General features: G+C 42.4%; 1 protein-coding gene across 1 annotated transcript in view; it reads left to right on the top strand.

Annotated features, from left to right (window-relative positions):
• Positions 1–237: 237 nt before the first annotated feature.
• Positions 238–15,689, top strand: part of LOC310927508 (ephrin type-A receptor 3-like) — a gene marked incomplete at its 5' end in the record, with an annotated part of 80,754 nt that continues 65,302 nt past the window's right edge. Inside the window, 2 exons of the mRNA XM_083889809.1 lie at positions 238–355; positions 15,489–15,553. Coding sequence (XP_083745935.1) covers positions 238–355; positions 15,489–15,553 — 183 coding nt within the window. The remainder of the gene's footprint in view (positions 356–15,488; positions 15,554–15,689) is intronic.

The following is a 15,689-nucleotide window of genomic DNA, read 5'->3' as shown; positions in this document are numbered from 1 at the left end:
TTTTCTTTTTTTTTTGCACTGAAACTATAGAGCAAGGAGTCTCCAGCCCCTGAGAGCAGATTGACAGGATTTGGCTGACTGTGGACCCTCCTTCCCACGTCTCTCTCTCTCTCCCCACCTCTCTCTCACTCCCTCTCCTCACTTTCCTCTCTCCTCTCTCCCCTCAATCGCAGGGCTGCGCTCAACGACTCGACACCACCGACAGGGATGCAGCGAGGGCGCAGCGCAGCCTGAAAAATGGCACCACCACCACGCGTCCTGTGGATCTATCCATCCCTTTCCCTCCTGTGCTCCCTGCTCCTTTTTCACGCGCTGTCGCCGGTGCGAGCCTTACGGAATTACCCGGAGAATGAAGGTGGGTGTCCTCGTGTAGGCGGGTCGATGTGAACCTCAGTGGAGGAGTATGAAGTTAATGGATGATTATTGGTTGGCTGTGCGCTGCTGGGTGCGTTGGCGGCGCAGGAGCCGCTGTCCCGCGGCTCCACTGGCCGCGCGGAGAGCGGAGCGGCGGCGGAGACTGAAGTGCTCGCCTCGGTTATGAATGATGTATAAAGGAACGCGGAGATAAAGAGGCAGAACTGTTAGTCACGCTTTTTTTTTTCTTTTTCTTTCCAGATAATTAATTTTGTATGACAACGCAGCCCTGACATGGTGAAGATAAAGAGAGGCTCTGATGTAGACATGTAACTTTCTGACACTGGGGGGGAGGAAGGCTTCTTTCTTCACATTCTATTTATCTGTCACTATTCTTTTTTTTTTCAATGCATTCAATAACTTATTATAATTAAGCTATAACATTGATTTTTCTTGTCAAATTCCTCTATGTTATAGAAATCTTCATTATAACACAGACATTGACTGCAGAGGACTGGAGCCTCCTGCAACAAAACAAGGAGCAGCAATTACATTAAATTTGTCACACACTGCTGCTGAGCTTCTCTTTGGTTATTGTATTAACATTGACGCTCGGGCCCTGAAATTAGCCAATACATTCACTTACTAACTACTCCTGACTGCTCGGTGGGATGAAACATGGGAGCAGTGGCTTGGACATGAACTTAATAAACTGGTTTGTGAAGCATGTTTGAGTCTGAGGCGTTGTTGTTGTTGTTGTTGTCTGAAGATGATGCAGCCGTGTGCCTCGATTGACATCCTGTGAATGGTTTCATTCAGCATAGTCGAGAGCTTCCACTCAAATCCCTGTTATGTGCCGCATGATTTGTCTTTCACTGATGATTTTTCCATTTTTCTCTCACTCACACAGCATATTAAACCGTCTCTTAATCCATATCAAACACACACACTGTGTCTCTGTATAGTTGTGAGAACATAACACACTCCCTAGGCCTTTACCTAACCCCCAAACAATGCCTTAACCCTAAATAAAACAACCTTTGAGTTGCTTAAATGTCCTCATAACGTCAACATGGACACACACTCACACAGAATAATACACACACTGCACGCACTGACGTTTGGTGGGACCTCCTGTATCTGGCTGACTCAACACTATATAAAGCTGAATGTATGTCACAGCCCTGAGGAGTTTATGCAGAGCAAAAAAAGCTCTGGAGGTTAGAAACAGGCATTGGAAGCGGAGAAGGCAGAGGAGTTTACTAACAGCAGTCGACAGTGCCGTGAGAGGGAGACACTGCTGAAATATTCATTTAAAATGAATGATGTAACCAAACCGGAAGCCAAAGGAAACTCCTGGTGAATGTGGCTCATGTTCAACGTGAGAGTTGATCAATCAAAAACAAGCTTTCATATGTACGTTTAGAATTATTTGCCAGGTGCCGTGCTGGCAGTATGAGCGAATTCACGCTGAGACACTTTCTCGCTGTCCTGATGTTTTGGACTATTGGGTCTAATTGGAAACCTTTCAGGTCACTGCCTGGTGTGTGTACATGTGTGTGTGTGTGTGTAGTGGAGGACAACGAAAAGGACAGTGATCCAATGAAGCCATTTTTTTTTTTTTTACCTTTCAGCCTGTCAGTTTGTTATAGTTGTGACTGCGTGCCCTGCTGAGGGACTGCTTTCCTTTGTGCCAGTTGGTGTGTGTGTTTTCATGTGTGTGTGTGTGTGTCTGTGAGTGTGCATATTCTCCACCCACGCATCTCGGCAGTCATGTTATTCCAGGAAATCCTCCCTCTGAGTCTGTCTAGTAGGAGCGAGGCTGTCATAAAAAGGAGATGCACTGTATACAGCTCTCAAGGCTCAATTAAGGACACGGTCCCCTTCGATAGAGCTTTGATAGTGTTCGCGGGGGGAAAATGGTGTTAAGTTGTCAACAAGCTTAGTTTACTACTGGAGCTATTGATCTGCTCCAAAATTGTTGGCATTTACAAGAAATGCAGTTATGATGTTGGACGTCGCGGCGCTAATAGAAATTGCTTGAAATTGCGGCTCACTGTGGACTCGGGGAAAATGATCTGAGGTGGAAATGGGCTCTTTGAGAAGTTGTTGAGATGAGGAAGTGTCCTGTCCAAAGTCAATGGGAGACAAATGAGTGCATGTGTTTTTGAGAGCCAGTAGAGGGAGCCAGACGCACAGTGTGTCTGAACCCCGAGGGCATACTGATGTAACAGCTGGGTGGATGCTCTCAGGTCTCTGCTTGGTTCCTTTTTGTCCTGCTGTCCTCACCATTTCTTTCCCTCTCTGTCTGGATCCTCTCCATCCCAGTGGAACAATAATTGTCCTCTCTTCTTTCGGCCTGTCTGTCTGTGTGTGTGTGTGTGTGTGTGTGTGTGTGTGTGTGTGTGTGTGTGTGTGTGTGTGTGTGTGTGTGTGTGTGTGTGTGTGTGTGTGTGTGTGTGTGTGTGTGTGTGCCTTTGCACATGCCACACTCTGTACTTTTTCTGCTCCCCTCCAGTGCAGAATCATGCTGGGGAGTTATCACCCCTTTCTATTTTTCTGTTTCTAAATATACCTCAACAAGCCTAGAAAAACACACAGCACGACTGGAGCTTTAGTCTTTCTTCCGCCTGCAACTGGATGCTGCTAGAATGTACCGACGGAGGCAAGTAACGTACAATTATATGAATATGATTGGTCATTTGAAGATCACAGTAATAAAATATAAGCTAATACAATATCAGTATCTGTCGGATATACTGGTCAAAATCTTTGGATCGATACCGGTAAAAGAATAAATATTGCATACATTTTCACAGCTTATTTTAAGATAAAATAAGAACTATAGCAAAACTGACTACACTCTTAGAAATAAAAGTGCTCATTAGAACCATATAAGGTTCTTCGGCTTGTCCTCATAGGAGAACCTTTTTGGACTCAAGGTAGAACCCTTTTTAAATCCTTTATTCAGGAAAGGGGTTTTAAAGGGTTCTCTGGATCAAAATGGTTCTTACTGGAACCATTAGTGTTACCAAGAACCCTTGAAAGCAAATTTCTGAAGCAAATGGTTCCAGGTCGAACCTCCGCCCTTGTAGAAGGACCCTTTTGGATTCATTCTAAGAGTGTACTGTATTTTGTGTTAACACTGTCTGTATCGAGATTCAAGGACGTGATATCGATATCATGGAACATCGGTATCGATCGTTTTCTGGGTTTCCGGGTGGGGAAAACACCTTATTGCTTCGTGAGGTTAACAAAATGGTGAGCAGCGAGCCAAGCATATGTAAAGCATGCCCTTTACTCATTGTACACTCATACCCACATCTTATGATTCACACGAGACCCTGACTGCGGCATAATGTTCGGTTAAAGGTCGCCTCCGGTTTAATTGCTTTAATCTATAATGGTTGCTTGTAGTTATCGGCAGAGCCATATCTCACAAAGTATGTGTGTGTGTGTGTGTGTGACTCGAAGATATTGCTTTGCTCCCATGTAACAACCGTGACCTTGGACAGATGAGGATATAGATCACCACTCTCATCAGAGAGCAGCGGGGAGACAGCAGGCACAAGCACCCATACTGTTTTTCTTTTCTACTTCCTCTACCCTACATCTCCAAGCCCCATTCTTTTCACGTCGGCCTCCCTCCTTGCCTCCACACACTCTCCGTGCTTGTTTTCACCTTTGTCTTATTCTTTTCTCTCTCTCGCTGGCTCTTCTACTGATTGTCAACAGATTGGACAGGAGCTGTGAGCCACTGTATTTTTTGTGTGTGTGTGTGTTAACTTTGAGCTCCTTATACGTTTGCTTAACACAGGCACAAGTGGGCGCATATACATGTGCATATCCACATCTACACACACACACACACACACACATAACCCTAATGTATGGCTGGAGGGCAGTTAGGTGGTCTTCATCTGGATGTCACATATTCCAGAGGCAGGCTGATAGATGGGGTTATAAATACAGCTCAGTGACAGAGACTGATTCTGCTGTGTGAGGGCTTCACCTCGTAGATTCACTCCGTGTGCGTGATGGTAGACTTAGATTATACAAAAAAGACAGATACTCGTAAGAGAGAAAACTGTGAAATGAAACATAAAACCACGGTAACATAAAAACAAGAAAGAGACGCAGTTATCAAGTCGATCTGAACAACCCAACGACTTCTCTGTGCTCTGTTGAGCAGAGCATCCATAATGACGCGCACACACACACACACACACAGAGAAGTCAGTGTTGTTCTCCACGGCAGGTCCTAAATATGGTTTTGTACGCAGCCTAACTCTGCACAAATGCAGTTACTTTTCCTTTTCAATATGCATTTGCCTTTGTTTGCCGCTTGCCAAGAGTGAGATGAAAATCTAATGCAGCCGGGAGCCCCTGCAGATATAAATCACGGAAACGGGCAATAACTCCCGACTTTTGTCTGAAGATGTAAACAAAAAACACTTACCAGCGACTTTAAAGTTACAATATAAACATGTTAATGTCACAGCTGTCAAAGCAAAAGTCGGAACAACCATCTACTTGTTTTGTTTTATATGCAGTCGCTGGTGGTGAATTGCTGGCCTTGTTACCATTTTGAGGTTAGGAGGAAAGTGAGTGCACACGGCCAAGTAGTAGTCAAGCAAATAACGTAACATATAACCACTAACTGTTGTTTTTATAATGTGATTTATACAGGCGAAAGGAACAATATCTAATGTGTAAATTAGTCTTACATGTTCCAGACCAGTCTTTATGCCAAGTTAAAGGTGCATTATGTAATAAATCTAAAATAACTGGCCATAAAATCCTCCTAATATGTCACAGAGACTCAGGAATAATGTTCATATAACAAACTGAGCTCGCCAACAACAACAGTACAGCCAAAATATTTGCATTATAAAACATTTTTTTGCGGACTGCAAATCATGTTTATGTTTCCAAATCATGTTTTGGCATGTGGCGCCACCTACCGCCGTCTACCAATCATTGCAGGCAGTAGAGTCTCAGCTGCTGAGCAACTGCGGGTTTCCAGTTACGTCTGAGCTAAAATGGTGGAGAAAACGAAACCTAAAAGACCTTGGTATTTTGAATTGTAGTAACCGTTTTTGGCCACATTCTTTCATATGACGCCTATAAGTCAATAGCGTTGTTGCTGTTGCTTCACCTGTGTACTGCGTATGGTTGCCTCTTTTTTTAAAGTTTACCGTTACTTTAGAGACTCATTTTAACAAGCCGGAGTCACGTAAACATGACGTCGTGCGCGTCTTTTTCCGGTCAGTCGTCATGGAAACGCACCTTGCTATAACGCACCCAGCACTAGTTGAAATGTTCCTTTAAGAATATGAAATATATTCATGCATACATGTATAAGTATACTTTTTTTTTTTTTATATAGAGAAAACCAAAATTTACCATAAAAATGGAACCACAGGCCACATTCTTACTAATTTAATACCTGCGTACTTCTTCCAATAAGAAGACAGGCAAGAAAACAACAGATTTTTTTTCTCTGTTGCTTCCAGTGATGACTGCGTCTCAAACAGATACAGGACCGATATCAAACTCCTGTCAGACGCAGCGCTCATTAATGTCAGGGGGAAGTCTTCCCTCAGTGAGTGTGACCTCTGAGGTGAAGTTTGGATGTGGGTGGGTTTCCCTGCCTCTACTACAATATCTGCTCGACCTCTTCCCGTTCCTCCGAACAAGCCTTTAACTGATTGCTGTGCCCCTAACCACGTCTCACACACACACACACACACACACACACACACACGTCCACAACACACGAATACACTCTATTCCTTGTTTCCACTCACTGCCCCTTCTAAACCCACATTTACCACCCACAGCTGCACCTCCTGGTCTCCTGACCTGTAATTTGGTTTGATTTAATTGAATCTCTCTCTCTCTCATGCAGTGTTGACTGATCATGAAAGGCTGGGCTGCACGAGGCAGCTTTATGTTTACTGATCAGAACAGACCAAAAAAAAAAAAACACCTGAAAAGTTTTTTTTGTATAAAACTACAATATTCATAAACATTGATTTTACCTTTCATAAAAGATTCATAAGTTGTCCTGACAACAGGAATCTTTTCACTTTGACACTGCGGCAAAAAAAATATGACCGGTTGTATTCAACTCTTCTTACAAAAGTTGTGTTTTGAAAGAAGACATTTCCTCAAACCTTAATGCTTTTGAGCGTCAGTGTGTTGCTGGTTAAACCTGATCTCTCTCTCTCTCTCTCTCTCTCTCTCTGTGTGTGTGTGTGTTTGTGTGTGTGTGTGTGTGTGTGTGTGTGTGTGTGTGTGTGTGTGTGTGTGTGTGTGTGTGTGTGTGTGTGTGTGTGTGTGTGTGTATGTGTGTGTGTGCGTGTGTGTGTGTGTGCAACATGAAGGCGTCCTCTTTGGTGCAAATTGGTTTAAGTTTGATATGAGGCAGCAGAGCAGACGTACAAGTTGTCCGACAATTATTAAATGTGTATGATATCGACAGGCACCGAAGTGTGTGTCTGTATCTGTGTGTGTGTGTGATTGTGTGTGTTTAAAGCAGCAACTCGCACACTTTTATCTGACATGTGATTTCTCCTCCGTCTCCACTACCACGCACGGCTAACACTCCAGAGATTCCAGGGAGGCCAATTTACCCTCCTGTGACCAACCACTGTGTGACAGCCGTGTGCGCACATTTATGCATGTGTGTGTGTGTGTGTGTGTATATACTCTATACTGTCTACATTATATATGTGGTTGCTCTTGTCCCATCAGAAGGATTTTTTGAGCACAGACAAGTGGAGGAAAGCTACAAAAGGGGGTAGAATTTAGAGCTAGAACACTGGTCCTGTGTCTTCTTACTTATTAAAAAGTATCTGCCATTGCTCAGTCGCTCTGTTTGTTTTAATTAACGCTGTTTGAGCGTATATGTAAAAGAGAGCATGTGGTTTGAGCTGCACTCTCTGTGCTTGTGTTGCTCTTTGACCTTGTTGAGTCGTTGGCAAATTAGTGAAAGAAGCTTATTAAAAAAGTGAATATCTGGATCGGGCCGGGTGTCACAGTTCAACATTGTTCATGTTCAACAACCGTGCACAAACTCATGCACACACACAGAGAAAAGCGTCAGCATCACTGTTTATGAAACAGCATCGTAGGTTTGTGCCTTCTGCCACAGTGGAACGGGGAAGTTCATCACATAAATGAACATTTTCATCAACGTCTCTTCTTCTTTCTTTTTTTTTATTTGCACACCATCTGCCATTTGGGTAGCCAGAACTTTTCTTTCCCCTTAAGGCTGTAGAGACTAAGTTTAAACTAAGACTAAGAAAAAAAGAATCACTCCACTAAAGCAGATTTTGGCTGCAGCGTTGAGGACGTTCAGCTGTCGGCTGTTATGTTGTATTAAGTACTGTTCATGAAAATTCACACCTTCCATATCCATGTTTGATCGTCGGTGGTGTGCCGATAGTTGTCGGGTTTTGATTTGAATCATAATTTTTTGCTCTTTGGCCTTCCCAGACTGGAATTCAATTTTGTGTTTTTGCGAGGGTTTTTTTAGGATCGATAAATGCATATAAACATCAGAAGAAGCTTTTGGGGGGAAATGGGAGGTAAGAAAGTGCACGCCGTGTAACTGAATCAATGCAAAATTTAGTATTGAATTAAAGTCATATCTATTAAATTATTCAAAACATCGATCAGGCTCAACCAACAACATCTGAAATTGTGCTACATTCCAACTCATCGCAACCTTAAAATTATTCAGAAGAAGAAAAATACTAATAAGAATATGTTGCACGTGTACATATACTGTATTGAACTCTATTTCACGCTGATAAGATGCACAGCAACACTGAACTTTGGCAAAATCAACAGAGGACGGGAGCACAGATGGAGGGAGAAAACTCGAGAAACAAGGATGAACCGACGGCCTCTGGTGGTTTGTGGATGAGTGGAGAGAGGACTGATGGAAAGACAGCAAGACAGAGAAAGTGAAGCAGTCTTTGCACGACATCAGTTTGTTCCCAAAAGTTCAGAGCGCAACTCTTCCCACTCCTTCATCCTGCTCTCCATCGGGCCGTTTGTTGCCCTGACAACACAATTTTCACTCATTCGTCGAACTGCAATCTTAGTGGAGAGGGAGCAGTAAACGCTGTGTGTGTGTGTGTGTGTGTGTGCGTGTGCGTGTCGCAGAGTAAGTTGTCTTAAGCTTTCCTTAGGCTAGCTGTTCAGCCTTTTTTCCGATGTCGCCAAAAAAAGGATTTCTTCGTCTCATTAATGTCTGATTATTTTTAACAAATTAAATGAGAAGATCAATACCACTCTCACGTCTGTGGACTTAACTTTAGATGAGCCAGAATGGCTCCTCCCAATGATGAACTTTTAGATTTTACTTATTTATCAGTGGTGTCTTTGTATAAAATACATGTCGTGCATATACTGTGTGTAGTAGGGATGTGAATCTTTGGGTGTCTCACTATTGGATTCAAAGTCCATTCTCGATTCAAAAATTGATACAATGCATAGTGTGTTAAGGCAAATTATGGCATCAAAACAATACAGCTTGTATAAGATAATGTGATTTTTAAAAGTGCCATATGTAAGAATGTGGCCAAAACGGTTACTACATTCAAATTCAAAATAGCGAGGTCTTTTAGGTTTCGTTTTCTGACGTAAGTGGCAACCCGTGGTTGCTCGGCAGCTGAGACTCTACTGACTGCAATGATTGGTAAACGGCGGTAGGTGGCGCCACATGCCAAAACATGATTTCAAAATTTAAACATGATTTGCAGTCTGCAAAAAAATGTTTTAATGCAAATATTTTGGCTGTACTGTTGTTGTTGATGAGTTCAGTTTGTTATATCAACATTATTCCTGAGTCTCTGTGACATATTAGGAGGATTTTATGGCCAGTTGCTTTAGATTTATTACATAATGCACCTTTAAATAAACCGATTCCAATGATGTAATCACACAAATGCAAACTTAAGATAAAAGTTAATATTTATTGAAAAAAGCTTAGGCTAGCTGCCTTTCTTTCCCAGAAGTTACAAAAAATAAACACAAACTGGTGTTTTGTGTGATTTTTCAAAATAGAAACTTAAAAAATAAATAAATTGATTTTTGAAGTTTATGAATCGATTCAGAATTGTGGATGATTAGAATAGCGATTCTCAATTTGTTTCCCCCACCCCTAATAGATAGTATTGCTTTATGGATATAGTTGAATGAATATGACCCCATTAATAGTATTTGCCATTTGTTTTGATAAAGACTTGAGTGTTATTTTTTTTAACACATTCTCTGATTTCGTCTTCTTAAATGTTAATATTATACATATGATATTTAGGAGGTTGTCGTCATTTTAAGGTTTTGGAATTTTTATTTTTTTTAAACCATTTTGAATCAGTGTTTTTTAAACTCTTTTGTCTCACTGAGGTTTAATTGATTCAGTGGTGTGAAACACCCCCCCACCCCCGAGTAAAAACTAATGAATCCAAAAAAAAAAAATCCTGCAAACCATTATTTCCAAAATGACATCTGCAAGAAGAAGAAGAAGAAAAAGACTAATCAGCACCTCATTTGCATTTAACCATTTTTTACTCCTTTTTCTATTACTGGACGATTCTCTGTTGCGAGACGATTTGGAAAGTGTAGATGTCAGCGCTTTTTTCACACAACAAATGTGGTGGGAGAAAAAAAAATGATATAATCTAATCTGGACTTTTCAAGAAAAATCTGCGGCTAATGAAACAAAAGCGACAAGGCTTTTGGGGAAAATGCCGAATGGAGCACGAAAAACAAATCTATTGATTTAAATGAGATCTGATGATCTCATTATGTAGTCACATATGTAGTCCTATTGTGCAGACATCTTTTCCTTTTTGTGGCACTGGCAGTCAGTGTGTGTGTGTATGTGTGTATGTGTGTGTAAGCATCCCAATCTCTTTGTGTGCCAGTTTGGCTGTTGGCAGTGTTGTTTGATTCTTGGCAGGTGGATCACAGCTTCTTGCAGCCCAGCTGAAGCAGTGAGAGAAGGAGAGAGAGAGAGGGAGAGGGAGTTTGTGTGGCAGAGAGACATAAACAGAGTGAGAAGGAGAGAGAGGGAAAAAAGGAGCGGTGGAGACATGTAGAGACAGACAACCCAGAGGGAGGAAACAGGAGTGAGCAGAAAAACCGACACAGACACAGAAGGAGACGGGGGGGGGGGGAGACAAAGTGCAAAAATGTTTTCTTCGCATGACTCGAGGTGTGGAAGTTCTTTCGCGTGCATTCGCCGCTCAGAAACGTTCACTAATTCGCAGCCGCCGCCCCCTTTTCCTTTTCCTCCTTAGCTTTCCGACTCATAACGTAAACCTCACAGTTTTCTGCCGAGAATCAATAAGACGGCATGTCTCTGTAACCAGACAACTCTCACAGTCATCGGGAGGACTCGTGTGCCCAAGTATGGATCAGATCCCCATAATGAAAGCATATATAGGAATTATTGGAATCCGTGTGCGTGTCCATGTGTGGATTGGTTTGTGTCAAAGCGGTATTTTTAGATAGAGAAGCAACGGAAAGCCGTGTAGATTTATGTCCATTGTTGTCCGCTCAGTGCTCGTATTATTTGGAACGTGCTCTGTTGTGATTATGAGATATCAGGTTTAGCTGCTCGGGGTCCATTAGAATGAACATGAGCTTGGACTGAATGACATGACGGAATGAGGAGCTTGTTTTTTGTTTGGAGCCACGGCAGGCCTGGTCCAGGCTTAAGGCCACATTATACTTTGTAATGCATATGCGTAATGCCTTATCCGACTGCGTAACCACGGAGACCCCTCAAGCCTTCATACTTCTCCGTCGTGGTGACGGATACGCACTGCATCCCCCCCCCCCCGATCAGTAGGGGTCGCTACACAAGGTTGTTGTGCTTTTGGCTACAGTGAGCAATGGCGTCCGAGAGAGAAAGACTGTTGTTGTCGAAACAGTAGCCGTTTCTCACTTTTCTGTGCCACGGAACGCAATTTTTAGATAATTTGAGGTGAGAAATTGGCCATTTAGAGTCTAAACTGTGTGTATTAAGATATGACGTATATATTTTGGCAGCGACGTTGTCGGCGGTGATCAGCTCCGCCTCTGTGGACGCTTGATGCGCACTGTGACCGGCACAGAGCAGCGTATCTCCGCCTGTCGGAGAGGCAGAAGCTCTCCGACAGGCTCTCCATCGGCGCAGAGGGCTCTGCATGACCTATGTAGAGCACTTTACGCAGTATAAAGTATAAAAAGAGTATAAATTGGGCTTTAGATCAAACACACACAAAGACAGTGTGGTGAGGACCCTCATAGACATAATGCCTTCCCTTAACAATCAGAACTAAGTGCCCTAACCTTTACACAATTCTAACCCTAACCCTAAAACCAGGTCTTAACCCCCCAAAAAGACGTGGGGACCAGCCAAAATGTCCACACTATGTTGTTTGGTTTGTCCACACACATGGTATGGTTTATATGATTTTTGGTCCTCACAAAGCCACAAATACAAGAACAAACACTCAGATTATAGTAATTTCCCCAGAAGGTAAAAGCATTTAGAGATGGATGGACAAAGATTGAGGTATCGTGTTAAAAATAAGGAAGAGTGAGATTCACCTCTACTTGAGTCAAAAAGTTAGGGATGTGAATCTTTGGGTGTCTCACGATTCGATTCTATTCCGATTCTTGGGGTCAGGATTTGATTCAAAATCTATTCTCGATTGTTGATTCATACGATCCTCGATTCAAAAATTGATACAATGCATAGTGTGTTAAGGCAAATTATGGCATCAAAAAAATACAATTCGTATAAGATAATGTGATTTTTAAATGAAGTGATTCCAATGATCACACAAAGGCAAACTTAAAACAAAAGTTAACATTTTATTCATTCAAAACAAATAAAAACTTAAATAAATAAATAATAATAAATAAAAGCTTAGGCTAGCTGCCTTTTTCTCCCAGACGTGGCAAAAAATAAACTGCACACAAATAACACAAACTGGTGTTTTCTGTGGTTTTTCAAAATAGAAAAAACCCCTGCAAAAAAAGCTTTGTATGTGACATACAAGCACACACATGCACACACACATTTACATACATTCTTGCCATGTCAGCAGACAGGAAGCGATACCCAATACATAATTGACGAGTCCAGTCATTGATTACAAGTGATAAGTGTTATTGACAAGATGTGTGAGAGGAAGACAAAAAGTGTCAGTGTGTAGGTTTATGTGTGTTTTCCCACCGGGATGCAAAATGGATGTTTTGGCCTCAGTTACACTTACACATAGTCCTGTAAAGTACACATCTACACAACCAGAGACGTCATGCACAAACAAACAAATACCATGAAGATAAGAATTTAATTACGAACCAAAACAAAACATACTTTGTATTATTTATGTGTATTATTCCTTGCACTGAAGTTGTCCAGAATGCACATAGCTTTGGTTTTACGACCTTCGTTCTGCCAATGCTTTAAGGAATATGTGATTTTATGATTTGAAGCATTAACAGGTTAAAGTGAAGGTTTGGGATATTAGGATCCAAATGAATGAAAGTCATTGCAATCTCCTCAGAAGAATAGCCGTGTCCGTGGGTGCATGTGTGTCTTTCAGGTCCTTAAATGACATATTATTATACTATTATGCCCCATTTCTGTATGCCATTCAAATGCACATGACCGGAGGAAAGTGGTCTAAATTGTCTTTAGCTTCTCTGAGTACACACACATAGGCTGGAGGCTGCCTCTGACCTTTAGCTGCTCAGTGTCTCTCCTCCACTGTTTCTCTCTCATCCCCCCTCATTTAATCTATCGCTCTCTCACCTCAGCCCTGCGACGCAAACCTCCTCTTCTCTGCTTCATTACACCACTATAGTGCACTATTTTCTGTCTGTTTTCCTCCTCGCACAGACACTGCAGATGTATGTGCCATTACGCACACACACGCGCACACACAAATGTACACTAATGACATGCCTCCCCGCTGTCATGGTGCGCTGAGCTGAGGAGAATGCCTGGGTTTCAGTTAGGGCTGATGAACTGCGTAAGTGTGAGGGAGAAAGAGAAAGAAAGAAGGGGAAAAAAAGGAAAGATACAAAAAGAGGAGGTTGGACCAATTTTACAGTTCCTTTACTATAACTTACAGGCAGTGTGGAAACACAGAGGGGCTTTCTTCACTCTCTCAATTGAGTGATTTGTCTCATTTGCATTCAGGAGGCCAAATTGTGTTTTCTTAAGTTTAGAATGGAGGGGGTTTTTTTCCAGGTCACTGCTGGCACCTTATGAAATTGAGAGGGAGCACGCAAGTGTCTCACTTCAAAGTGAGTGCACTCAGTTTACATCGTGTCAGGTCGGTAACTGTGATGTCTGATCTGTGATCTGTGGATCGAAAGAGGAGGTTCAAAGATTTCAAAAAAAAGAGGGGGACAAATATAGGAGAGCTGCAGTGCGTGTGCGTGTGTGTGTGTGTGTGTGTGTGTGTGTGTGTGTGTGTGTGTGTGTGTGTGTGTGTGTGTGTGTGTGTGTGTGTGTGTGTGTGTGTGTGTGTGTGTGTGTGTGAGAGAGAGAGAGAGCGAGAGAGAGAGAGAATAAAGAGCTAAGCAGCAGTCTCTGCAGAGGGATACTGATTAAATATTGATGGTCAGCGGTGTTGAAGGCTTGATTAGGACCTGACTGAGCCAAGCCTCAACAAGCACACACACACACACACCGCACCTAACAAGTGACACACACTTGGTTTCCGTCAAGTCTCCATAATTAGACTTTACACACAGATTTTAGTCTCAATAATGTGAGTAATACACACATGTGGACACAACATACTGTAAGCAGGTGTCCATCATGCCCCCTCTTATCACCTTCCTGCTTCCTCCCACTTTCCACTTACTCCTGTCACTCCGGAATTTCAATCATACTGTGTACATTCATTCTACACCTGTACTTTATGCCATTTCCCTGTGTATTTGTTCCTATTCCAAATAAATGTGTGTAGCTTACTTGAGGAAAGTGGCAAAAACCTAAAATATTTTGTCAGTTCTCGAGTGACCTGGAACAAGATCATCTGGAAGTTGCAGCTAAATTTGATAAAATGGTTCAAATCAAACAGCTTTTCGGTCTTCTTTGGTAGCGCTGCCACTCGAGGGTTCGTTCGGTTTTTATGTCGTCATTTTCTCCTTTGACTCTGTAATGGTAAAATTCGATTTCTCTGTCTCAGAGCTACATTTGCCCATCACCCATACCCGCCGAACACAGAATTCCAGGTCCTTTGTGTATAGTTTATTGTATATTGTGTCTAGCCTGCACCTTCCTGCAGCACCAGCAAGGAGCCAGCTCCCAGATACCTACAGTAGACAAAGAGGTGTGAAAGCACCGTCTGTAGGTAGAGTTTTTGTCTATTGGAGGAATGCGAAAGGGGAGTTGCTCAGGTATAAATGTGGAGTGCACACTTTGGTCGGGGTCTTTCTCCAGCAAGGATCACTCCTGGGAAGATTTACCTTTTCCTTGCAATGAAAATAAAACCTCGGCCAGCAGAAGCACAACAACCCGCTCTCACTTCTGGAGTGACATGACGTAGCTGTGGCTATTTCAGCCACACGATTTTGGTTCAAAGCACCATTTTGGGGATGAATTTAGTTCTATCGAAGTTATCTGAAGTGTATTTTTTCATATTCAGGAAATGTTATATTACACCACACATCTTAGCCACAACTTTCTCCTCCAAGAACACAAACATTAAACAAACCTTTTTCAGGCATGTAGATAGTGAAAGGTCGAAAGTCAGTGAGAGGTTTTGGGGTGATTGGACATCTCGATGACATCTTGATGTCATTTCACTGGACCACAACAAGTGCACCACAGAAATCTTAAAGCGTAAATGATCGGTTCACCAACACTGTTTGCGATTCCCCTGCTGTTGTACTCACAACACACAACAGAACACGCTCATGTATAAATCATGAAAAGGTCTCAAGAGTTTAATACGGGGGAGATTTATAATATGATGTTATACGACGCATTCGAGAGCGTAGCAGTTACGGCGGCTCTGAGGAAACGGGGACTAAATGAAACACAACCGCTGACAGTTGTTTCAGTATGTTAACATGTGTTTTCTTCTCTGTGTTTCTTGCAGTTACGTTGCTCGACTCCCTGTCAGCTCTGGCTGACCTGGGCTGGGAGGCTTATCCTAATGAGGGGGTGAGTACTGTATATGTTGCACAACACAACACAAACACACACACAAACAACAAGATATCATTCTCTCTTCATTTTGGAGCTGGCACCAAAAGCACAAATCTGATCTCCAGTGGCAGATTGTGTTGACTTGTTGCAT

Source organism: Microchirus variegatus (assembly GCF_963457635.1).
Source record: "Microchirus variegatus genome assembly, chromosome: 5".
NCBI lineage: Eukaryota > Metazoa > Chordata > Actinopteri > Pleuronectiformes > Soleidae > Microchirus > Microchirus variegatus.
This window is presented reverse-complemented; position numbering and strand designations above follow the sequence as displayed.